General features: G+C 47.5%; 1 protein-coding gene across 1 annotated transcript in view; it reads left to right on the forward strand.

Annotated features, from left to right (window-relative positions):
* Fntb (farnesyltransferase, CAAX box, beta) overlaps nucleotides 1–26433 on the forward strand; it is an 85398-nt gene extending 58965 nt beyond the window's left edge. Inside the window, exons 8-12 of the mRNA XM_036206132.1 lie at nucleotides 7034–7163; nucleotides 9898–10030; nucleotides 19072–19183; nucleotides 20087–20201; nucleotides 25047–26433. Of these exons, the coding sequence (XP_036062025.1) occupies nucleotides 7034–7163; nucleotides 9898–10030; nucleotides 19072–19183; nucleotides 20087–20201; nucleotides 25047–25178 (622 nt within the window). The 3' untranslated portion in view covers nucleotides 25179–26433. The remainder of the gene's footprint in view (nucleotides 1–7033; nucleotides 7164–9897; nucleotides 10031–19071; nucleotides 19184–20086; nucleotides 20202–25046) is intronic.
* Nucleotides 26434–26643: the final 210 nt, after the last annotated feature.

Genomic DNA, 26643 nt, shown 5'->3' on the forward strand with positions numbered 1-26643 from the left:
TGGCTGTCTTGAGACTTTGAGAATCTTTACTGGTGCTGTTCAGAACCTTCATGACGATGAATCTTGGTGTGAATCATTTTCATTGTGTATGAGGCACTCAGCAGGACTCTGATTTGGAAGCACACATATTTCAGATCAAGAAATCGCATTGCAGTATTTCTTTGGCAACTTCTTTATTTTTATTTTTGAAACAAGGTCTCACTGTGAACCCAAATCTGACTTTTACCACCACTGGTCCTCTTGCCTCAGTCTCCCACGTGCTAGGGTTATAGGCCTAGGCCTGTGCACTCAGTCTCCCACGTGCTAGGGTTATAGGCATATGCCTATGTACTCAGCTTGCTTGCTCCTTTTACAGCATCTAATTAGTAGTATTAACCTCATTCTTTAATTTTAATTTTTATTTTTCGAGACAGGGTTTTTCTGTGTAACAGCGCTGGCTGTCCTGGAACTCACTTTATAGACCAGGTTGGCCTTGAACTCAGAGATCCTTTGCCTTTCAAGTGCTGGGATTAAAGACCTGTGCCACCATCGCCCAGCAACCTCATTTTTAAAGACTTTGTTTTTCAAGACAGGGTTTCTCCGTGTAGTTTTGGAGGCTGTCCTGGATCTCACTCTGTAGCCCAGGTTGGCCTTGAACTCACAGAGATCCACCTGCCTCTGCCTCCCGAGTGCTGGGGTTAAAGGCGTGCGCCACCACCGCCCGGCTTTAAAGACTCTATCAAATTTGTTCTTAGACGAGTTTATCTATGTGTATAGTAGTACATCCTGGCTACTGTCACCTTCCCTCTGCTCCCACCAGTTTCCCATTCATGTCTTTCTGTTTGTTTTTCTGACTCCGTGAGTTTACCCGGGTTGTCTGTGTAACTGTGGCTTTGGGGCTATCCATGGGAGCTTGGTGGACTCCTCAATGGATACACCACTCCAGACAATGGCTGCCCCTCCCCCAGAACCCATCAGGTGGGGGGTGGGGCCCCGTGAGCCCCTGCCCCAGAATCCATCAGGTGGGGGGTGGGGCCCCGTGAGCCCCTCCCCCAGAACCCATCAGGTGGGGGGTGGGGCCCCGTGAGCCCCTCCCCTATCCATGACTAACCCTTGACAGAGTCAGTCTTGAGCAGATCCATTGCAGGCAAGCACAGACGCTGTGAGATCATGGCTGCAGTGGCTGTGTTCGGCCTAACAGAGCATTTCACAGCCCTTATATTCTTCGTAACCCCTCCCCACCCCCCACCCCTCCACCCCCTACCCCCGAGCTGCAGAGGGAGTGGTTTCAATGTCCTGGCAAAGGATGAGCCCTCAACATCACTTCTTCTCAGCACCTGGATCAGCCAGACATGTTTGCTTTCGCCACCATTAATTGAGGAGTGGGGGCTTCTCTGTGTTGAAAGCAGCATTCGGGGCCTTGTGTGGCAGATTGACCTAACTGTTTTTGTGAAGCCCACTGAGGGTGTGTTTTCTGTCTCCTAACTTTTCCTCGTATTTCCCAAGAGATTCCCTTATTGTTCATCTTCTCATCCTTCTGTTGAGGTTTTATGCTCTAATCCTATTTTTAATTTTCCAGAATTCAGTTTTCCCCGCTGAGTGCTTATGTTGTATATTCCCAGATGTTCTGCTCAACAGTTAAGAGCACTGGCTGTTGTTTCAGAGAACCTGGGTTCAACTCCCAGCACCTACATTAGCTCACAACCTTCGATAATTACAGTTCCAGGGGATCTGATGCCCCTTTTCTGGCCTCCATGGGCACTGCACATGGTGTACAAACATACATGCAGGCAAAACACCCATACACTAAAAATACATAAGTCTTTAAAAAGTAAAAACCAGATGCAGCATTAAGCAGTTTTCTTCTGTGCCTAGTATATCTCCTCCACTTTGCTTTCGAGGATGGGTCTCTCTTCCGTATTGGGATTTGCTCACTTATCTAGTGCTCAGCTGCTCGGTTCAGATTGAGTCCAATACTAGGAAGCTGATAGAAGTCATGCAGGCAAAAGTGAGCTATGACCACGCTGCTCTCCCGGGAACTCTCATATACCAGTATCTGTAGGGCTGGCGTTGTTCTTTTACATCCCTGCTTAGGATCTGAAGCTCGCAGGCAACCTTAGGAATTCCTAGTCGGGGAAGGTAAGCTGTTTGTGCTGTGTGGTGGCCCCACCCACCCCTCCTGTTTTCTGCTGTGCTACGGGGAGCTGGGATTCACTACCCCCTCCCTTATTGGTGGGACTGTGGATTTTAAAGAGAGGTGCAAATGGAGACACAGAGACAGAGACTGGGCCTGGCATAGACTTTTGAATCCTTAAAGCCCAACCCCCAGTGACACACTTCCTCCAACAAGGCCACACCTCCTAATCCTTCTCAAATAGTCCCCCCTCCCCCACCCCCCACCCCCACCCCCCATGACCAAGCTTCAAATACATGAACCTGTGGGCGACATTCTTATCCAAACCACCATGGTAATCAAACATAGTCCTGTGCTTGGCTGCTGCTGCTTCTCCACCCTGGCCCCAGAACTGAGCTGTTTAGGGACTGAGGACAGCCTCTCTAACCAGCTGTTTGGGTACCCTTTGCCCCTGTCATGCAGCTTTTAGGATTCTGTTGTTGCTAGCCTGTGTTCATGCCCTCTCCTTCTCTCTCTCTCTCTGTTTTTTGTGTTTGTTTTTCTTTTCTTTTTTTTTTTTTTTTTTTTTTTGGTTTTCTGAGACTGGGTTTCTCTGTGTAGCTTTGCGCCTTTCCTGGATCTTGCTTTGTAGACCAGACTGGCCTCGAACTCACAGAGATCTGCCTGCCTCTGCCTCCCGAGTGCTGGGATTAAAGGCATGCACCACCACCGCTGCCTCTCCTGCTTTCTTTATTCTATATTCTGCCAGAATAAAGAGGATACCTTTTACATCCTCTTTCTTCCATTTTATTGGACTTTGGTATTTAGTCCATTATGTTGTCGTGTGTGTGTGTGTGTGTGTGTGTGTGTGTGTGTGTGTGTGTGTGTGTTGAAGACAGGCTCTCATGAAACCCAAGCTGGTCTTAAACTTTCTCTATTGTTGAGGGTGCCCATGAACTCTGATCTTCATCTACCTACCTCTAAGTACTGGTATCACAAGCAATGTGCCACCATGGTCATTTTCAAAGAGTTTTTTATTAACTGAAAAAAAGCAAGGCACAGAAGAGAGTGTATCATGTGCTCCTCTTTGTGTAAAAACCAAGGGAAGGAAAGCAGAACATGTGTCTGTAGTAATTATGTGTAGTGTGTGTGTGTGTGTGTGTGTGTGTGTAGTGTATGTGTGTATAGTATGTGTTGTATGTGTGTATAGTATGTGTGCTGTATATGTGTGTAAAAGAGACAGATTAAGGCACAGAAACTGATGGGTCATGGCAATTAATAGGAATGAGGAGTCTAGAATGGGCAAGAAGTCGCTTGCGGTGTTTATTCTTTTATGCTCTTAAACATTTAAACTTTTTGAGTATTACTTTTTCAATTAAAGATTTCAACAAAGATTGGTTTAATAAAAGAAAGAATTTGATCCCCCTTGCAAGCTCTTCACTCACTGGAGTTCTCAAACATGGGTGCTTTCTCTAGTCCAAGTAGCCGAACACACTGGAAATCTACAGTGAAGCTCGTGTTTGGATGGTGATGGAGGATGAGGGACGGAGGGAGCAAAGCAGTCTTTTCAGAGCATGTGCTGCTGCCTTCCCCGAGCCTGAGTTCCCTCAGGAGGAAGCCTCCATGGGGAGGGGCTCAGCGGTCCTGTCAACTCCTAGATGAAGGCCTGTTCTCCTGTGCTGTTCTGCCACAGCAGAGCAGAGAAGGGAGGCTTTAGGGAGTAAAGCATGGTAGCGCCATATAAAATATGTTTAAAATTTAGGGCTAGAGCTCAGGGGGAGAGGCCTTCCATGAGTGAGGTCCTGGATCCAATCCCTAGCACATACCCAGGCGTACCCACATACATACACACATAGATAAAACACATTTGTTCTAGGTAGGCAAAGAAGAAAGTCTAAACTACTTGTAGTCTACCACCACAGTGTAACCAATTGTCCTAGCCTCATTTCCTATTGTTGTGATAAATAGCCTTTCAGAAATGGGTCTGAGGGGTGGGGAATAGTTTGTTTTAGCCCAGGAGTCTAGGTTACATCATAGCACATAAGTAAGGAGAGGCAACGGGGTCTTGCTAGTCAAGAGCAGAAAGAAATGGATGCGTGTGTGCTTACTAGTGCTCAGCCCACCTCCCACTGTTCGACAGTTCAGGACCCAGCCTAGGATCTGGTGCCGCCACAGAGGGCTGAGTGTTCCCACACCAATCAACACAGTCAAGATGATCTCCCTGAGACAGGCCCGCAGGCCAGCCTCATCTAAACAGTCCTTCAGTGAGGCTCTCTTCCCGTGATTCCAGACTGTGTCAAGATGACAGTTAAAACTGACCATCACTCATTTTTGTTGTTGCTTTTGTTTCTTGAGGCCGAGTCTCACTGTGTAGCCCTGCTGACCCGGAACTCCCAAAGATCCACCTGCTTCTGTTTCCCAAGTGCTGGGACTGATAGCATGCACGGCCTCAGACCAATTTTTGGTTTTTGAATGTATATTCTTCCAGAGTTCTGGAAATTCAATCATATATCTGGAAATTCAATCATATAGTACATTGTTATTTTCTGGCATCTCATGTAATGAGGGAACCATTTTCATAACTCTGTAGCACTATGTAAATGACTGGATAATAGTTGTTGAAGATGTACCATCATTTATATCACAGCTCCTCCTCCCTCACACTTGAACTTCTAAGTTGGTCTGACATTCTGCTCTTAAAAACAGGAAGGTAGCAAACATTCTTACAGTGTGCTCCTTGGACACACTATCACTTACTGTGGAGGGTCAGTTCCTAGAAATGGCCTTGTCTGGCTGATCCATAGATTATGCATGGGTCTGGCAGATGGCAGTAGATAGAGCACCTCCCGTGCAAGCCTGAGGACCAGGGTGCAGATCCCCAGTACAATGTAAACTCTGGGCAGTCATGGCGGCTGCCTGGAATCCCAGCGCTCGGGTGACAGAAACCAGAGATGCCCTGGGCAAGCTTGCTAGCCAGACTAGCCAGAATTGGTTCAACCAGAAACAACCTCAATAAATAATGTAGAGATCCATCAAAGAAGAGGTCTAAAGTCAACTTCAGGCCACAAAAGCCTGCACACACATGCATGCTCACCCAGGAATGTGCATGCACACCTGCCATACACATGCACATTCACATGTGCACACATATGTGCACACCACCTCAAATAATAGTTGTTACAATAAATGGATGTTTTCTTTTACTTTTTAGATTTTTTTTTGAAATAGAGTCTCACTATGTAGCTCTTGCTATTCTGAAACTTACTATTAGACCAGGCTACCCCCAACTCAGAGATTTGCCTGCCTCTGCTTCCCAGGTACTGGAACTAAAGGTGTGTGCTACTACGCTCATCTTAGAGATTTTAAATATATAGAAAATTCTGAAGTTTATTTTTGAGCATTTCAGGGTGGATATGGTCTCAAACTTAGGGGTTTTATTATTGGTGTTGTTTGTTTGCTTGTTTGTTTGAACAGGATCTCCTCTGTAGCCCAAGCAACAATCGTCTTGCCTCAGCTTTCCAAGTCCTGAAATCACAGGCATGAACCATCACACCCAGCTAGTTCAATTACTTGTGAAGCTGAGGTAGGATTACTTGAGCCCTCCTGGGCAACATAGTAAAACATAGCTCAAAAATTTTTTTAAGTAGGGGTATGTGTGTGTATGTGTGTGTGTGTGTGCGCGCGCGCACACACACACATGCATTATAGAAATTTTGAGCCAGGCAGCCTGATAGTATGGGCCTGTATTCTAGCTACTCCAGAGCCTAAAATAGGAGGATCCCAAAATCAGGTCCTGCTGTGGCTACAGGGTGAGTGCAAAGCCAGCCTGGGCAACTTAGGGAGACCTACTTCAAAAAGCAAAATGTGAGCTGAGATATAGCTCAGTAGCAGAGTGCTTGCCTGGCATGTGCAACACCCTGGGTTTGATCTCCAGTACCACCAAAACAAAATTAAAAAGTCCAAACAACAACAAAATCAAACCAAAAATCTGAGGCAGTGTGTCTCACATCTGTATCCCAGCACTTGAGTCGGGTGGAGGGAGGGAGGGCAAGACAGGAAGATCCAGAAGCTCAGGGTCAGCCTAGGCTACATGAAATCCTGTCTCAAACAAACAGAAACAGGAAAGAAAGAAACTGGAAATAAGAGAGTTGGGATGTGGCTCAGTGGTAGAGCACTTGCCTAGCACCCATGAAGTCCTGGGTTTGATCTCCAGAGCTAGAGTTAGAAAGAGGAAACTAGACAAAAAAATGAAACACCTTTTTCACTATTAGAGCTGGTACTCTAAGATAACCAAAACCAGCAATTATTTTTTTTTATTTTATTTTAACTTGATGATTCTGCTATGTATAGGACTTTGCAACTTTCCCCCAGTGAGTATTAACCTGTGCTACTACATTTCTTATATAAGTGGACAGTTTCTAATTTTCTAAGGCTTCTGGTTTTCTTTTCTAGGAAAAGGAATCTGCAAATATTAATATGTCAGGGGCCGGGGAAAGAGTTGAGTTCACAAAGGGCTTACTGTCCAGCACAAGGTCCTGAATCCAATCCCCAACACCATGTGAAAAGCCAGGCATTGTGGCCCAATCTTGCAATCCCAGCACTGGGGAGGTGGAGTCAGGGCATCCCTAGAACTCATTGGCCAAGACATCCTAGCCAAAAATATGATCCCCGGATTCCAGTGAGACTCAAAAACCAAAATGGATAGCAATCCTGAGGAACAACACCCAGAGCTGACTTTACGTGCATGTGCACACATGCACGCACACACACACACACACACATACACACACACACACACACACACAAGTTGATTAGTCAGCACATTTCTATCCATGGTGCTAACAACTTATGCTTTAATCAGAGCAAACTTACTTTGTGCCACCCAGAATATGGGGAGGACACTTGTCCTAATCCAAGCACTTGGCTTCTCACCCCTCCTAGGTGCCAGAACTGGGAAGGTGGCATTGGTGGGGTGCCAGGGATGGAAGCCCATGGCGGCTACACCTTCTGTGGCTTGGCTGCACTGGTAATCCTCAAGAAGGAACGCTCATTGAACCTGAAGAGCTTGTTGGTGAGTAGCTGTCGCACCACCCTCTCCCCAGCCCAGGTTTGGTGATGTGACTCTGATCTGGGACCACAGGGAGGTCTGTGATGGGAAGGGCTGCCAGAGCCGTGAGTGCACAGACTCTAGTCCCAGGACGAGGCTTCAGGTGGAGTTGTTGGTGCTCAGCACAGTTGTGAGTCAGCTGCCCCCGGTCTCCGCTCCTTCTCCTACCTCTCCCTCTGACTGCTTTGAAGTTTCTGCAGACCCTGAGTGGTCTTGAGCCCTCTGACCACCTGGAATGAGCCTTTCCCCACACCCAAGAAAAATAGCTATGGTCCCTCAGGATTTAGTATTACCGTGTGTCTTAGAATCTCCTAAGCGAACAAGTTATGAAAAGAGCTTTGAAGCATTTTAAGGCCAAAGATTTAATTACCTGTGAAAATTTTATTACCTGTGAAAATTCTGTATCTGCTTCCAGTGAGTTCTCCAGGCAGTGGGGGTGACGGAGGGAGTTGCTATTTAGGAGGTCTAGGCATCTCTTCTAGACCTCCAAGCTCTTGGCCAGTGTTCAGAAATCAGTCAGCTTAAGGGAAGTCTAGAACACACAGAATGTATTCTCTTTGTCTTTTGGGGACCATGTGCTCCCCTGGCCATCATCAAGGCAAACCAGCTCCAGCTGGTATTCAGCGAGCAGATGCCAGGCTCATTGTGGAGCCCTGTGGGCCTCCAGAGAGCTGCTTTGTATTCTGTGGTGTAATAAGCAGCATGTGCCCTTATTGTGAGAGAAAGCCTCTCACCCGGCATACTCTATGAAGGTTCTGGAAAACTGATACTGAATGACTAACTTTGTACATACATTTTAAAATCTGATCGCCACCAAGTGTAAAGTCCCATGTTGTAGGCAAAAATAAGGAATATCGTAGTGCATGCCTAAGTTATAATGACAATAACTGTAGGCTTGAACCCCGCCTCTGCCCCTCAGCCAAGAACCCCTGGCCAGCTGTCTAATCTGCTTGAGCTATACTGTTTCTTCCTTCTGGAAGGTAGGAATAGTAATCCTTATTCTTTGAGGGTTAAAGGAGAGAGAACATACATAACAGTCTGGTAGACAGAAGGTGCTCCATAAATGTAAATCCTCCCTTTCCCAGTAGCCCCCTTCTCTCCCTTTGCTATAAATAACCAACATCTGAGCCAGGCCAGTGGTGAGGCATGCTTTTAGTCCCAGCACTAGGGAGGCGGAGGCTCTGGGAGTTTGAGGCCAGCCTGGTCTACAGAGTGAGTTCCAGGACAGCCAGGGCTACACAGAGAAACCCTGTCTCAAAAAGCAAAGAGAGAGAGAGAGACAGACAGACAGACAGACTGACTGACAGAGAGGAACCCACACCTATATCTTTGTCCTTCTATAGCCAAGGGTGGTGGAACAAACCCACGGCTTTAGGCACTGGAACAAAAGCAGTTAGCCTGTTTCGATCCACTCACATTGTGGGGTTAGTAAAAGCTCAGAGTGTCCCCCTTCCTTTAGAGTGCTTAGCCTACCGCCATTAAATGGCAGTCCCTGAAGCATAGGGTTCTTTTAAGACCGACTAGGGAGGCGTGACTACCTAAACCCACAGGTTTTTGTCCTTTTAAGAATCTGAGACTGACTTTTGTGCTGCCGTGACCAGGGATGCAATCTCGGATGTAATCTAAACTCCATTATATTTAAGGGAAGTCCAGGCTTTCCCCTCTGAAGAGTCCCATGGGTCCACACTCAGGAACTCAATGTAGGAGGGTTCCCTTTCCGTGTAGCAGTGCAGCTCTGAGGCCTCGGGCTGGGAGGGAAGAGAGCGTTGTATCTGCTCAGCCAGTTGGTTCTGCTCATCCCTCCAAGGCTATCTTGATGGAGTGTGTTCAGGAAATGTGACGATAAGCCAAGAGTGCTGGTATCATGTGTGGCCTCTGGGTGACAAGTGCTAGTGTATAGCTTCAGTATAAGATTTTTCTTATATCACCTAACCGGGTTCCCCAGGCTAGACCAGGGAGTTATCATTTGGTAGTTAGGATCCATGGCCTCTACCTTGAGTCCTGGTAGGGACTTGCAGATGTTCTGGAGTGCATGTCCTCAGGTACCAGGTAAAGGCAGGACTGTGATGTCATCTGATGAGACCAGCCCAACACGTCCCTTCTCTGCTTTGAACAAAGTCCCCTGAGCAGTGATAAGAAGAGACAAGCGGCCTTGCCTGAGTTTTCTGCCCCAAGCTATGGCTAAGAGACTTTTGCAGGCCTCCCATACAAGCATGGCCTCCCCACTCAGCATTGGCCTCCATCTGGACCTAAGCAAAGGTGGCTGTCGGGGTGGTGGGAACAGAGAGGGTAACGGGATAGATGTGATGTGAATGCAGAAGGAGAGGGGACGAGACCCAGCCTGGGGAGGGGTAACAGGAAATGGGGGTGAAGGAGACAAAGAGAAAAATAGCATAGATATATTACCTGTATCACACACACACACACACACACACACACACACACACACACACACACACGTACAAAAATGTAACAGTGAAACCTTTCACTTTTCATTTGCACTAAAATGGCGGTTGTTTTTTCAGCTCTGGGCAGTGATCACTGCTGCTTGCTTCCAAATGGCCAGTTTAAATGGCCGTGGCTGGGGGGGGGGAGACACGGACGGACGGGGGAGGGAAGCCGGAGCACCAGACTTCATCCCCTCGCCCTTGTTGGTGTATCTCTGGCTCACACCCGCCCCTCCTGTGGTCTCTCTCAGCAATGGGTGACAAGCCGGCAGATGCGATTTGAAGGAGGATTCCAGGGCCGCTGCAACAAGCTGGTGGATGGCTGTTACTCCTTCTGGCAGGCAGGGCTCCTGCCCCTGCTACATCGTGCACTGCACGCTCAAGGTGAGCCCCACACTGCTGCGGGAGCGAGAAGATGATCTCCCTGGTCAGTTCCTAACCAAGTGCTGCCTAGAGGAAGGCAGTCCTGTCTGGCTGGGATTTTGAGACCTGCTGTGGAGCCTCCTGCCCTCGGGGCTGGGTCTGCAGAGTAGGGTTCAGTTGGCATGGTTTCAGATCACTTGCTGCTGTGGCAGGATGAACTTTCCTCTGTACCACTCCCCCTTATCTGAAGGGAGCATCCTCACCCCGTCTCAGGCCCCACAAGGACTGGGCTGCCATCTCAGCTGGGCATGCAGCCAGAGCTGCCATTGCGGAGCTGTGCCCGGTCATGTCGGCACAAAAACCCTCCGTGCACATGGCCAAAATGGTGACATGAGAGGCAGTCATAAAAGGGGCGGAGAATCAGACCCGAGGAGCGAGGACTCACTGCATCCGGCTGAGTCCGTTCACCATTAGACATGTTTTCTTTTGAGCAGGGAGACAGCCCAGTGGGTAAAGGCTCCCGCTGGCGCGTCTGATGACCTGAGTTCAGTCCCTGGGACCCACATGGTGGAGAGAGAACTGACTCCCACAAGTTGTCTGACCGCTACATGTGTTCCCTTCCCCCATAAAATAAATAAATAGAATGCTGTTTGTTTGAAAAAAAATTTTTTTTTAATGAATGCCACTTTGATTGTTTGGCAGAACTGGGGATTGAAACGAGGGACCTCATGCGGGCGAGACAAGTCCAGCCCTAATAATGTTTGATCTTAAAGTCAGTGTGAGCTGACCTAGATGAGTGTGCTTCCCTGAGCAGCTAGGCTAGAGAAATCCACATTCCTTCCTAAGGAGTCGCCACAGAGCAGGCAAGACCAGCAGGCCAAGGCTCTGACAGCCCCTTTCTCTCAGTGCCTTCTGATTCCATGCTCATTCTTGCCTGTGATCCTGGGCACACAGGTGGGGGGGGGGGGTCAGTGGCCACCCTGCCGGCTGCCAATCTGTTCCTGCCGGGAGATCCCTTGGCCCAGAGGGAGACTTTCCTGTGGACTCAGCTGGGTGACTAGTTACTGTTGTCTCCCACACCTGAGCTTCTTTCTGACTCTGAGCCCCACGCTTTAATTCCTTAATCTCACTGGAGTTGTTGAGTTGTAGATGCTTTTGATACTGATTCAAAATCCACAGAGCCGCTGTCCTCCCTTCCCAGCCTGGGGCCATTGGGTTTAGGCCTCAGAATACTGAGGCACAGTAATGCTAGCACTCTGGAACTGCATAGGCTCTGGCTTGATCACTGGTAGGGCTGTCAGGAATTCCCAAGAGTACTGGTTCCCAACCTGTGGGTCTCAACCCCCTTTGGGGTCAAACAGCCCTCTCACGGGGGTCAAATATCAGGTATCCTGCATACTAGATACTTACATTACGATTCATAACAGTAGCACAAGTACAGTTATGAAGTAGCAATGAAAATAATTTTTTTTTTTTGCCAGAGCTGAGGACCGAACCCAGGGCCTTGCGCTTGCTAGGCAAGCGCTCTACCACTGAGCCAAATCCCCAACCCCCAAAATAATTTTATGGGTTGGGGGTCACCACAACATGAGGACCTGTATTTAAGGGTCTCGGTGGTAGGAAGGGTGAGAACCACTGCTCTCGAGGCTGACTTTTCTCAAAGAAATACCCTGACGTCTTGGCAATCTCTTTCTTTGGAGCTGGCTTACAGAAAGCCACAGATGTTACTACTTTTTCCATGCGGGTGGCTCTCTTGGTGGCAGCAGAGATTTCCCAAGCAGTCACTGTGCCAGGGTACTTCACTTACATGTTCTCATTTGCTCCCCCAAACAGCCCTATCACACCGAGACTTTTGATGTTCTCATTTCGCCGATGACGAAGCAAAGTTCATGTGGTTAAGGCTTGCTTTATAAACTGCCTGCAACCTGTAGCGGTTGGTCGGTGACCTCAGCCCGGCTTGCATCACTGCAGAGGAGTACCACCCTCCTCCCCCCAGCCCCCTGCAAAAAAGTTATCCAGCTTGTTTGTAGCTAAAGAAATGCATGTTAGGAGTCAGGAGAGATGGCTCACTGGTTAAGAGCACGTGCTGGTCTAACACAAGACCTGCACTCAGTTCCCAGCACCACAGTGGGTGGCTTAAACCACCTGTAACTCCAGCTCCAGGGGATCCAACTCCTCCTGGCCTTCAGGCAGGCAGATCTCTTGAGTTGGGGGTAGCCTGGTCTACATAACTAGTACCAGAGCATCAAGAGCTACATAGTGAGACTCTGTCTCAAAAAACCTAAAAAGTAAAAGAAAATATCAATTTATTGTGACAACTATTATTTGGGGTTATACTATCTATTAACAGTGTGTTTTCTAATCAGAAAACATGCACATATATATGTATGTGTGTGGTGTGCTCACATGTGTGTACATGTGAATGTGCATGTATGTGGCAGGTGTGCATGCACGTTCCTGGGTGAGCATGCATGTGTGTGCAGGCTTTTGTGGAGGCCTGAAGTTGACTTTAGACCTCTTCTTTGATGGATCTCTACTTTATTTATTGAGGTAGTTTCTGGTTAAACCAATTCTGGCTAGTCTGGCTAGCAAGCTTGCCCAGGGCATCTCTGGTTTCTGTCACCCGAGCGCTGGGATTCCAGGCAGCCGCCATGACTGCCCAGAGTTTACATGGTACTGGGGATCTGCACCCTGGTCCTCAGGCTTGCACAGGAGGTGCTCTATCTACTGCCATCTGCCAGACCCATGCATAATCTATGGATCAGCCAGACAAGGCCATTTCTAGGAACTGACCTTCCACAGTAAGTGATAGTGTGTCCAAGGAGCACACTGTAAGAATGTTTGCTACCTTCCTGTTTTTAAGAGCAGAATGTCAGACCAACTTAGGAGTTCAAGTGTGAGGGAGGAGGAGCTGTGATATAAATGATGGTATATCTTCAACAAACTATTAGCCAGTCATTTACATAGTGCTACAGAGTTATGAAAATGGTTCCCTCATTACATGAGATGCCAGAAAATAACAATGTACTATATGATATATATATATATATATATATATATATATATATATATATATATATATATATATATATATATATATAATTTCTAGAACTCTGGAAGAATATACATTCAAAAAACAAAAAACATTAGTCTAAGGCTGGGCATGGTTGTGCATGCTGTCAGTCCCAGCACTTGGGAGACAGAGGAAACAGGCATTTTTATCCTGTTAGTGGACTGCAAATAGGCATTTGGCTTTGTAGGGTAGTGTGCAGGTGTCTGTTTAACTTATAAACACACTTAAAATTTCAACCTGACTAGTGCACTGTCAGGAGTTCACCCTCAGAGATGTTAGTAGAGGGTGTGTATTGAAGTAGAATTTGAGTAGCAAATGGAAAACGTCCATTGAAAGGTGAAGAGTTGCCTGGCCTGACCACCACACACCTTTAACCCCAGCCCTCAAGAGTCAGATCTCTGTACATTCAAGGGGAGCCTGACCTACACACCAAGTTCCAGGTCAGCCAGGGCTACGTGGTGGCCCACTTTGTCAACAAACTTGAGTGGGGAAATAAATGATGCTCTCTCTAAACAGTAGTTGGCTACAGTGGCTCTGTGTAGAAAGCTCCACAGGATACAGTGTAAAAGGCCAGACCCAGGGCAGTCACATGCACATCAGCTGGTGTCCATTGGCTTTTCCTAGCATCATGTCAAAACACTTAACAATGGGTGATATTGAGAGAAGCATAGGAGGGAGTCAGAGGTTACCTTGTAAATTATATATCCTCTATTATGCCTTTTTCTTTTCTTCTTCCAAAAACATGCGATGTATTATTACTTACATTTTAATTTTTAAAAACTCTCTGTGTGTATGTGTGTGTGTGTGTGTGTGTGTGTGTGTGTGTGTGTGTGTGGTATGTGCATGTGTGTGGTATGTGCATGTGTGTGGTATGTGTACATTTATGGGTGCCTGAGGGTGTCAGATTCCCTGGAGCTGGAGTTGAGGAAGTTGTCAGTCACCGGACAGTGGGTGCCGGGAACCACATCCTTTGCAAGAGCAGTACCTGCTCTTACCCACCGAGCCATCTCTTCTACTCCGTGTTACTTGCATTTTTTAGTAAGCAAATGCATCATTTTTTTTTTCATGTTTGATACTAGGTATTGAGCCCAGATACTCTACAACGCTAAGCATATTCACCACTGCTGAGTTATATCCATAGCCATAAACTTAAAACAAGTTTATGTATTATTAATTTATTTGTAGTACTAGGGGTTGAACCCAGGGCTTCATGCAAATAGGCAAAATGGAGACAGGAGGTAGGTATGGCTGTGCTATAGAGACAAGGTAAATGTAGTGTAAGATGAGAGTTATAACATTAGCTGACTTTAGAAAACAAAGGATAAACTAGTACATCAATTAGGAATGCAGGGCATGCAGAAAAATAAGCAGATAATGTTGCTTGTTGTTTTGAGACAAGGTAGCCCAGGTTGGCCTACAATTTATGTCAAGCCTCCTGCATCAACCTCCCAACTGCTGGGATTACAGGCATCTGCCACATACCTGCTTTTTCCTTTGCCTTTAAAAAATTATGTATTTATTTATGCTAGGGATCAAACTAGGACCTCACACACGGGTTTTTAGAGATGATGAAGCTTGGTTCTTCTTTTTTTTTTTTTTTTAATTTTTTTATTCTCCTGTTGCTTATTGGTATCATGTGAGAATTCATTGCTACACCAACATCATGGGAATATATGTTTTCTTCCTAAAGTTTTGATTTTTAGCTCTCATATTTAGGTTATTGATCTATTTTATTTTTTAAGATTTATTTATTATGCATACAGTGTTCTCGCTGCATGTTTGCCTGAATGCCAGAAGAGGGCACCAGATCTCATTACAGATGGTTGTGAGCCACCATGTGGGTGCTGGGAACTCAAGACCTCTGGAAGAACAGCCAGTGCTCTTAACCTCTGAGCCATCTCTCCAGCCCTATTGATCTATTTTTAAGGGTTTGTTTTATTTTGTGAGACAAGCTCTTTCTATGTGGCATAGGCATCAGCTTCCCAAGTGCAGGGATTATGGGCATGCACCATCACACCCCATTAAAGGGTTTTTTGTTTGTTTGTTTGATTTCTGGTGCTGGGGTTGAATGGGACTCTCGTGGTTAGCTTATGCAGTGGATACATTCTCCTTCCAAGCTTCACCATCGGCATGTAGAAGTCCAGTTGTCCCAGAACCGACTGCTTTCCTTCACTGAATGGATGCAGCATCTGTTGAGAACCAGTTGGCCGTGGGTGTGGAGGCTTATCTCCTGATCCTCATTTCTGCTGCACTGTGCTATGTGCCTGTCCTTCGGCACCATGGTTATGATAGCTCTGCTGTAGGTTCTGAAATAAGGAAATACAGGTCTCCTGGCTTTCAGCTTTTTCACACTAATCTTGGCTGTTTTGGGTCTTCTGCAAATCAGTATGAATTCTGTTAAAATTTTTTAAGGATTGCAGAGAAAATGTAGATTTTTTTTTTTCTTTAAAGATAGTCTCATGTGTCTCAAACTGTATAGTTCAGTCTGGTCTTGAACTGCTGGTCCTCCTGCCTGCCTTCTGAGCACTGAAATTACAGGTATGTGCCACCATACCCAGCAAGCATTGGCATCTTAACAATCTCTATTTATTTACTTGTTTTTGTTTATGTGTGTGTGCATGTGTGTGTCCTGGATGCATGCACATCTGTGCAGGCCGACAACCAAGTGTCTTCCTCAGTCTCTGTTGTCTGTTTAGCTAGACCGGCTGACTGACCGGATCTTCCTGCCTCCACCCCTCATCTCTGGTATGACAAGTGTGTACTGCCATGTCCGGATTTTTTATCTGGGTGCTGGAGATGGAACTCACGTCCCCAAGCTTGTGCAGCAAGGCGCTTATTGGTTGATCTGTCTTGCCAGCTCCTTGTAATTAAAGCAATTATAACATTTATTTAGTCGTGTTTGTATTCATCAGTTTGGGGTGGGGTGGGGCACAGGATGTGTGCCAGGGCAAATGTGTGGTGGTCAGACTTGGTTCTTTTCATCAGACTGAGTAGTAAGAGCCTTTATCTACTTAGCCATTTTACTGTCTCTGTTGCGATTTTCAAACTCTTTTTTTTTTTTTTTTGGAGCTGAGGATCGAACCCAGGGCCTTGTGCTTGCTAGTCAAGCGCTCTACCACTGAGCTAAATCCCCAACCCTATTTTCAAACTCTTTATGTAGCCGAGGATGACCTTGAACCTCTGATCTTTCTAAGTGCTGGGATTATATGTGTGTTACCATACCTGGTTTATGAAGTGCCTGGCCTGATTATTTTCTTAATGTTGAACTACTCTGCATCCCTGGGATAAGTTTCACCTCCCCTTTAATACATAGTTTACATCAGATTATTAGTATTTTGTGAGGGTTTTGGGTTTTTTTTGTACCTTTATTTCTGAGTATCTAGTTTGATCTTTGTAATAACTCAGAGAAAAATTTAAAAATAGCGTATACGGCCTGCAATAGCTCAGTGGGTAAAGATGCCCATCTCCAAGTCTGCTGACCTGACCAGTGGTAGTCCACTTGCCTACCATTTCCAAGGCTCTGGGTTTAACTGGTAACACACACACACATGCACATACACACATAGTGTGATCAGATACACAATGTTCAGATTATCTGACTCATTTGAGATTCTTTTCTTTGTCTCTGTACTTCTGTCAGTGGATATAAGTCTAATGTAGACCTGTAGATAACCAGCATGTGTGCAGTCTTGAATTTGAACCCCCGCAAGGGCTGGGAGCTGGGATTTCCAAGGTTGGGGTGCCAGCAGACTCTGGTACCTGGAGAGGTTGCTCTCTGCTTTTAGGGAGGCCCTGTCACTGAGTCCTCTAGAGGGAAGAAAAGCTGTGTCCTCACCTGGTGAAAGGTACAAATGCTTTTTTTCATTTTGGTTACCAGGAACATCTTTTTTAAACTTTCTTTTTATTTCTTCTTTGTGTCTTTCACATCATGCACCTCCATCCCATTCATTTCCGTCCCTTCATATCTGCCCTCTGCCCTTGCAACCAACCTGCCCCCAAATAAAATAACATAAAATTCAAGAGGAAAAAAAAGGAAAAATCAGTCTTGTCATGGAAGCTGTAGTGTGACACAGTGAGTCACGCAGTGACCCTTTTGTCCGTATATCTTTATTGCAAGCGTTCACTGCAGAGTCACTGGTCTGGTTTGAGGCCTCTGGTTTCTGCTACGCTGTCGATGCTGGGGCCTCACTGGGACTCCTCCTGGATATCCTGCTGTTGCCCTGTGTCATGGGGATCCTGCAGCTTTGGGTCTGCAGCTCTGGTCCCTCCCTTTGCTCCAGCAGATCACAGATGGGGTGGATATTGGGGTGGGCCAACTTATAACCCTGGTTCTGGGCTTAAATAGTTGCAGGGTTGGTCAGCCCACCAGCTCTCCCTTGTCCTCACCACCAGGGTTCACTCTCCTGCATTGCCTCTGGCTAATTCAGCCCATGCTGAGATGAGCAAGGCAGGTTCTCCTGCTTTCATGTCCTCGGGTCTCCCACACCTACACCTTCAGGGCCAGCTCTACTGTGCTGCCTAGGCATGGTGTGGGTGCCACCCTCCCAAGCTGATGAAGAGCAGGGCCAGTTCTCCCACTCTTATGACCTCAGGGCTAGCTCTCTCATCTTGGGCGAGGGGGATTTCTCTTCCCCCAATACCTCCACATGACAGCCGAGTAATGGAGACAGCTCTCTCATGCTCACAACATTGGGGCTAACTCATTCACACCCCAGCCAATGAGGTTGGCTGCATTCTGCTGCCCAGGCGAGGTGCAGGGTTCTAGGAACATCTTAAATATTGCATTTATTTATTGTGTCTTCCTCCCTCCCTCCCTCCCTCCCTTCCATCTTTTCCTTCTTCTCTTTCCTCCACCTGTCTCTCCCTCTCTAGCTCAAGTGAACCTCGACTCAGCCTCCTAAGTAACTGAGACCACAGGTGTGTGTCTCTTTTCAAGGAAAATAATTGGGTTGCTGGGGAGGTGGCTCAGTGCTTATGGACACTGGTTGCTCTTCCAGAGGACTCAGGTTTGTTTCCCAGCACCCATATGGTGCTTCACAGCTGTCTGTACCCCAGTTCCAAATCCAGTGCCATTTCTGGCCTCCGTGGATACCAGGCACACACATAGTGAACAGACATCCATGCAAACAAGACACCTACATACAAAAAAGTAAAGTAAAGTAAAACAAGCCAATACAAAACCAAATTATTGTCAGATATGTGAGGCACATCTGCAATTCTTGGAGATGGAGACTTAGGGTCATCATTAGCTACGTAGTAAGTTCAAAGCCATTCTGGGCTACACGAGATCATGTCTCAAAAAAGAAAAGAAAATATTTTCTGTCTGAATAATTTTTTTTGTAATTTATTTATTTTTATTTTATTTGCATTGGTGCTTTCGCCAGCATGTATGTCTATGTGAAGGTGTCAGATCTTGGAGTTACAGACAGTTGTCAGCTGACATGTGGGTGCTGGGAATTGAACCCGTGTCCTCTGGAAGAGCAGTCAGTGCTCTTAACTGCTGAGCCATCTCTCCAGCCTCTGTCTGAATATTTTATAATTAAATGTGGGATTTTTTTTTTTTTTTTTTGGTCATGTGTGGTGTATGTGTTTGTGTGTGCACATGTACATGTGGTATGGTTGGAGGCCAGAGGTTGACATCTGGTTGTCCTTCTCAGTCACTTTTCACTATTTTTTGAGACAGGGTCTCTCACTGAATCTGGCTATTACCCCCTGGTAAGAGTCCCTTCCCTGCTCAGAGTCCACTAACTAGTTGCACAGGACTAGAGAGGATGCCCTCGGGGAACACTAACCACTGCTGGAGATGTGGTTTAGGACATCCATGGTGGCTGGCACACTTTGTGGCAAAAGAAACTGCCACTTAGAACTGCCCTTTGACACACATCCACGTTCAGGGGAGGGACGCGAGAGGAAGCTAGCAGGGCTACCAGGTATGAGTGGACTGAGACTAACCACTGCCCTGCCTCTCCCACCCTCTGTCCTTCCCCAGGCGACCCTGCCCTCAGCATGAGCCACTGGATGTTTCATCAACAGGCCCTGCAGGAGTACATCCTGATGTGCTGCCAGTGCCCCGCGGGGGGTCTGCTGGACAAACCTGGCAAGTGAGTGTCCTCTTGGGATGTGGGGTGAAGGGAGAGGGAATGTGTCACCCTGGCTACTTAGAGCCAAGCCGTCAACCTGGGGCGGCCCTGTCCTCCAGCCGCTTAGCACTAGCGTTGTTCAGGGAAAGTGCTCCACTTGGGGCAACCCCTCCAGTGCCCCTGGGCCTTCACTTCTGGCTCCTCACCTTGTTCCTCAGATCACATGCACCTTTCCCCATCCCCAGAGAGGCCAATGGATTGCTAGCTTCCCTTCACTGTTACTGTTTTGTTTGGGGTTTCTCTGTGTAGCCCAGGCTGTACTGGAACTCATTCCATAGACCAGGCTGGCCTTGAACTCAAGAGATTCACCTGCCTCTGCCTCCCGAGTGCTGGGATGAAAGGGGAGCACCACCATGGCCAGCCTCCTTTACTGTACTGTTCTGTGTTTTTCTTGTTAAGCCCATTTAACTAGAATAGGCTATGGATGGAGGTATAGGTCAGTGGTGGAGCATTTGCCTAGCATGTATGTTGTTCTGGGGTCATCCTGAGCAATGTGAAATAGCAAAATAGAATAGGCTATCAAACCAATGAGTGCTATAAACGGATTGTAATCCAACAACCGTTCTGGAGTAGATGAAATGACTAAACACAAGTGTGGGGTATTGCATATGGTGGATTCCATGCAGAAGGGAACTAAACTATAAGAGGTCCTAGTACGTTCCAGACACACACTCACAAACACTGCCACCACCCCCACTGCTGCTCTGAGAAAGGCCTGGCCCAGCAGTGTATCAAGAGGAGTGTGCTCGATCCCTAGACATTTTGTGATCTTTCAAGAGAAATACATTAACTCATGTGGCAGTATTTAGAGAGGTTGGTAGGGAGGGGACAGGGCTTCTCAGAGCTGTCTGTCTGTCCTTGCAGGTCACGTGACTTCTACCACACTTGCTACTGCCTGAGTGGCTTATCCATCGCCCAGCATTTTGGAAGTGGAGCCATGCTGCATGATGTAGTCATGGGTGTGCCTGAAAATGCTCTGGTAAGGCAGGTAGGGGTCTGTTAGGGAGTCTGTGACCCCTGGGAGAAGACTGTAGACTCAATCCAATTATAATGAAGTCATTTATTGATTAACTGCTAGCAGGACGTATCTCTGAGCCAAATTAGAGATTGTTATGAAGGAAGGGTATGGGGAAGGACTCTCTGTATCTATGCAAGCAAGTAAAACCTGTTCTGTTCTGATCTGTTCTGCCAAGTTAGGCAGTTAAGGCAACTCAAGGCAGTCTTTGGATATCTGCATAAGCAAGTTACAGAAGTAAAAAAAGCAGGTAGTTATATCATAACAGATAAGTCACAACTGTACACTTTCAGGTGGGGGTCACTGAGTCAGGGTTACTGGGAACTTACCTTCCAGGGACTGGAGTCGGAGACAGATGGCAGATGGGTGCCAAGATGGATGCCTAGCATAAAACAGAACTTTTTTAGCCATCACAATTCAACACCCCTTTTCTACAAGGTCTTCAAGGTCAGGGGACCTCATTTCAGAGTGGCCACTTGTGTCCTGCAGAGCTGGCTCTGTTTCCTGTGTGGGCAAGTTGGGAAACTCACTGGCTCCACCCCCCCCTGGCACTTTTCAGCCTGTGCGTGAAGGTGTGAGTAGAGGATATACAGGGCCAGAGATAGTTATTCCTCTCCTCAGCTGACTTGAGTCCAGCCCACTGCTGGCCAGTTTCCCTCTCGGAGGCCCACACAGTTGCTACTCAGATCCTGGGGACCTCTAGCATGGGCTCGCACTATTGCTGGCTTCGTGTCTCAGCTCTCATGCCTTCTCTTCAGAGGATGGACTGTGCACATTGCCATGCTGCATTAGCACACGACAGTTTGCCATGTGTGTGTTTCATGTGTGGATGCTTCCCCCATAGGGCGTCGGGCCTAGCTAGGGATGTAGCTCGTGGGTAGGGTCCATGCTGAGATGAGTCTGTAGAGCCTTGAGTTCAGTCCCCAGCACCACAAGAAAAGAACAGCATGGTGCCTACCCTGGCCTGTGCTATGGCAGCCTGGCAGAAGCCGACACGCTGCACCTAGACATGAGCCCAAGAAACAAACGCAGCTGAGACCTATCCACATGGCCAAGTAACAGAGCCACTTGTCATGGCCGCCCATATTCGGCAGGCCTACCTCCAACAGATAGAAATATTGAGCCTCATCTTTTCACCTGGCTTGTACATCTTTCCTCTGTTTGCACTGGGAAATGTTTCAAACAGAAGTGCAAACAGATGGCAGACAGTTGAAAAATCCTTCTTTGTCAGGGTCCCACTGTGACTCTGTAGCTTGGGCTGGCCTGAAATCCATATTGTAGACCAGGCTGGCGTGGAACTTGTATGAGTTTTCTTGCCCCTGCCTCCTGGGTGGTTGGGATTATAGGCTGCATCCACTCTGCCTGGTTCAAGCTTTTGTGGGGCACGTGTGCGGGCACACGTGGAGACCACAGGGCAAACTCAGGTGTTATTCCTCAGGAGCTGTTCACCTTGTTTTTTTACCTGAGTGTCTCATTGGGACCGGGTCTTGCCTATTAGACTGGCTGGCCAGCCAATAAGCCCCAGGGGTCTTCCTGTGTCTGCCTCCCTGGTGCCGAGACTCTAAGTGCACCAACCGCACCCGGCTTTTTTTTTTTTTTTTAAAGATTTATTTACTAATTATGTATACAGTGTTCTGCCTGCACATATGCCTAGAGGCCAGAAGAGGGCACCAGATCTCATTACAGGTGGTTGTGAGCCACCATGTGGGTGCTGGGAATTGAACTCAGGACCTCTGGAAGAGCAGCCAGTGCTCTTAACCTCTGAGCCGTCTCTCCAGCCCCACACCCGGCTTTTTACATGGGTACTGGGCTCACATTCGGGCTCTTGTGTTTTCGGAGCAGGTGTTTTACTAGCTCAGCCGTCTCCTCAGACCCCCAGTAAAGATCAGCTCCAAATCTTTCTTAGACACACAAACAAGGGTCAAGTGGGATGGCTTGGTGGGTTGGCACACAAAGCTGATGACCTGACTTCAATCCCTGGAACCCACCACACCGTGGGAAGGGAGAGTTGACGCCTGTATGTTGCCCTCTGACCTCCACCTGAATGCTATGGCATGTGTGTACCCTGCACCACAGACACAAAATAGAGAAATAAATAGAAAAACACTTTTAGGATTGATACAATTTTTTTTTTTTATTATAATGCATTTTTCAATTTGTATTTAAAAATATACTGGCCTCATGAAATTCCATAGGTAGCTTCCCTGCCCCTGCCCCGTTTTAGACAGGGTCTCACTCTGCAGTACTGGCTGGCCAAGAACTCTCATACTCACAGAGATCCACCTGCTTTGTCTCCTGAGGGCTGAGGTTAAAGGTGTTCACTGACATGTGCAGTTTCCCTCTGTCTCTCAGAAATTTTGTATAGGCAGAGGGCTAGGGCTGTAGCTCAGCTGGTCCAGTGCACACCTAACACACACAGAGCCCTCGGTCAGTTCTCAGTACTGTAGAAACCCAGCATGGTGGCGCAGGCCTGTAATCCCAGCACCCGGGAGGTGAGAAAGTCTGTCATTCTTGGCTGTACCCCTCTTAGACAGAGGCCAGCCTAGGCTACATGAGACTTTGTCTAAATAAATAAAGGAGGGGCTGGCAAGATGGTTCAGCAGGTAAGGGTGCTTGCTGCCAAGCTCATAACCTGAGATCACTCTGGAACCTCTATAATAGGAGGAAACCAACTCTTGACTACATGTTGTCCGCTGACCCTCCTCATACACAAGATGGGGTGTGTAAAGAGACTGAAAATCTTCTGCAGCTATATCCTCCTCCTCCTCTTCACTCTCCCAGAGAGGACTCTGAATACCGCTCTAAATTCTGTCCTGCCTCAGACTTGATGTTACTTTTGGATTTCTGTGATGTAGGGAAATGATGTAAAGGAATGGAAACTTGACACTGTCACCCTCAAGAGAGCTATGGTCCTTCCTCTTAGTTATGAACACAGATGCACCGTCACCGTTGGAATCATTGAAACCCACATACAAGTATAAAAAGTGGAGGCTGGCCCCATGACTGTGGCTGTCTGGATGCCCAGTGCCTGCCACCCCTACAGCTGTAAGCACGCTTTGAAAGGAGTGTTGAGATGCTTCAATGCACGGCGCTTTGCTCATGTTACAGGTTAAGCATCCCTAACGTAAACATTTTAAATCCAAAATGCTTTAAAAGCTACAACTTTTCGAGTGTCGGGGGAACACTCAAAGTTCAGAGCCAGGAGTGGTTGCGTACACCTGAAACTGGAGCACTACATCCTGTCAGAGAGATGGACCCTTTTCATTCCATTAGGAATGAAGTTATGCCATTTGAAAGATGATGCTTGCAACTGGAGCCATGGCACTAAGTGAACGGAGCAGTCTCAGGAAGACATGTTTTCTCTCATTTGTGGGTCCTAGGTTGTATACAGACACATAAAGCATGTATGTATCTATGACATGAAACTAGGAATCAAGATGTCTGTGGGGACAGAGGGAATTAGTGGGAGGGAGGGAGGGCGGGACTATTGGAGGGAATGTGCTCAGCACACAGTGCTGCACTCATGTAGCAACTGCAAGGTTTCAAGGTTACAGAGTTCCTCCTCCTCTTCCTTTTCTTTTCTCTTTTTCTTTCTTCTTTTTTTTTTTTTTTCTTTTTTTTTGGTTTTTCGAGGTAGGGTTTCTCTGTGCAGCTTTGCGCCTTTCCTGGATCTCACTTGGTAACCCAGGCTGGCCTCGAACTCACAGAGATCCGCCTGCCTCTGCCTCCCGAGTGCTGGGATTAAAGGCGTGTGTGCCACCACCGCCCGGCTCTCTTTTAGCTTTTATCTGGACTCCACATAGGAGAGAAAGTGTATCCTTCTATGTTAGAGGTATTAAGGGAAGGGAACAGAGGACAGTTTGCTGTATGTACCATGAAAGCCCAAGGGGTCACTATTTGGGGGGACTGGGGAACCAGCAGAAGCTGGGACTAGGTGCAGATAAGAACAAGGCATAATGATAGTAGCCATGCAAATGTCACAGTGAAAGTCAGACACAGTAGTGCACACCTGGAACCCCAGCCATGGGGAGGCGGAAGCAGGGAGATCGAGAGTTCAAGCCCAGCTTACATGGTAAATCTGAGGCCAGCCTGGGCTAGCCAGCCTATGAGAGACAGACTGAAACAAAGGAAATACTGTAACAAACTCAGTACTTTGTCTGCTGATTACAAACACATTTAGGTGTGAAAAAGTTACAGTGCTTAAGGAAAGGTTTTGGAGGAGGTGGGGGGTTGGGGGGTGGGGGGTGGGGGGGTGTAGCTTAGAGGTGGACACATATGCTGACATGAATGAGGTGCTGGGCTTGCCACACACAAGCCTGGACTTCAGAGTTTTAGATACAGATGCTTAACAGGTCAAGTCTATGTGAATATTCCAAAGTCCACAGTGTATTTCAGATAAACATAAGCATGTCCTGTGTTATGAAGATATCCAAAAACACATTTACGTGGCTGGATACTGTTCCCCTGTGGTTGTGCACTGTGAAATGTTTCCAGCAGATACCGAGGTTTGCACATGTGGGTGTGGAATACACGTGTGTGTGTGTGTGTGTGTGTATGTGTATGTGTATGTGTGTATGCATGTGTGTGTGTATGTATGTGTGTGTATGCATGTGTGTATGGTGTGTGTGTGTATGTGTGTGTGTGTGTGTATGTGTGTATATGCGTGTGTGTGTGTGTGTGTGTGTGTGTGTGTATGCATGTGTGTGTATATGCATGTGTGTGACTTGTGCTCCTTAATCTAAGTTTTGCCAGGTGAATCTCAGCCACCAAGAGCCCCTGGTGACAGACTGGCGTGTGTTCTCTTTACAGCAGCCCACGCACCCCGTCTACAACATTGGACCCGACAAGGTGATCCAGGCCACCACATACTTTCTGCAGAAGCCAGTCCCAGGCTTTGAGGAATGTGAAGATGAGGTGACCTCAGATCCTGCCACCGACTAGAGGACCCCATGGCTCCCCCAGCTCCCCCATCAGACAAGGTTTCTCCATTTGGGTACAGAGCATACTCTGTGCTTCCGTGAGCCTTGGCCACTGTGGAGTTGTGGTTTCTTTGTCCTTTCCTGTCAAACAAAACAAAGCCATCAGCTCTGGGTTCAGAATACACAGTGGTGTGATTTTTTAAAATTATTTTCATACCTGTCAAATCAAAACTCTGTGAGCCTGTGCAGTGGGGTTGGCAGAGAGCAGTGCATGCTGGGAAGCAACAGCCTCTCCTGGCAGCCAGCAGCCTGGCCCACCATGCTGAAATGGAAGGTATCTCAGCATCCCAGCCCCTGCTGTGACTCCCACCTGCACACTACCATTCAGTCACCTCTCTGGTAGAAATGTGAGCTCCATGCTGGGCCAGGGTGGGGCTCTGGGTCCTGCCTGTGTGAGCTCCCTGGAAAAGATCACTGGGCTGGAGCAGTGCCTGCTTCTGCTTGTCTCCCTCACCCAGTCACCTGCAAAGGACAGCGGCTGGGAATGGAGGAGAGCCTTAGGTTGAGTGCTTCCCCTCAGCTGGGAGAACTGAGCCACACATCTCTCCAAGACCATGTTTGGTGTAAGCAAGACTTGTTTTGTCCTAGCTATGACTAGACCCAGGTAACCAATTATGATTGGAAAATCAGCCTCTAGGTCAACTCTGTGCCAGAGGAAGCAGCTTCCCCCAGAGCCCAGGCCCTGCCTCTCTCCATCATGTACTAGGAGACGTCCTCTTCCTCCAGGCAGTCCTGCAGCCCAGGCTCCTTCCGTTTCCACCCCCTGCCCCCAGGACAGTGTTGTCTTTGCTCATCCAGAGTGTTAACACTACTAAGGCTTCACCTTAACTGATGATGACTCAGGATTTATTCCTGCCCGGCGCACTGCAGGCTCACTGAAACAGAATCAAGCGCTAGGCACGCTGGCTGCTGTGGGGACAGTGGCCATGGGCAGTAGGGTGAGCACTGCTGGTGTGCCGCTGCCGACTCCTGGAGCTGCCTCGGCACTGGCCCTTTCGGTCGGCAGGGTGCTGAGTTTGGTCATCTGTCACGGCTAAAGTCACAGCCAGCTCATGTGACTGTCCCAGCCTTCATGTGAACAGGCAGACAGGAGCTTGAGACGCAGCATGAGGCTCCTCCCCAAATCACCGGCCATGTGCTGCCTCGAATTCCCTATTGCTTTGGTGTACTGGGCTATGTATTACCTCCTTGAAATAATAAAAGAGTAACATTTTCTATGTTTTCTTTTCCCTTAAGAAATTGTTTTTGTCTGTGTAATGTGTGAATCTATTTGTGTATGAATGTGAGTGTCTGGAGACTAGAAGAAAGCATCAGATCCCCTGCATCTGGAGTTAGAGGTGGTTTTTAGTGGGTTCAGTGTGGGTGCTGAGAGCCAAATCAGATCCTTTGGAAGAAGAGCAGGTCCTCTAGCGCTCTGTGCTAGCTCT

Source organism: Onychomys torridus, chromosome 14 (assembly GCF_903995425.1).
Source record: "Onychomys torridus chromosome 14, mOncTor1.1, whole genome shotgun sequence".
NCBI lineage: Eukaryota > Metazoa > Chordata > Mammalia > Rodentia > Cricetidae > Onychomys > Onychomys torridus.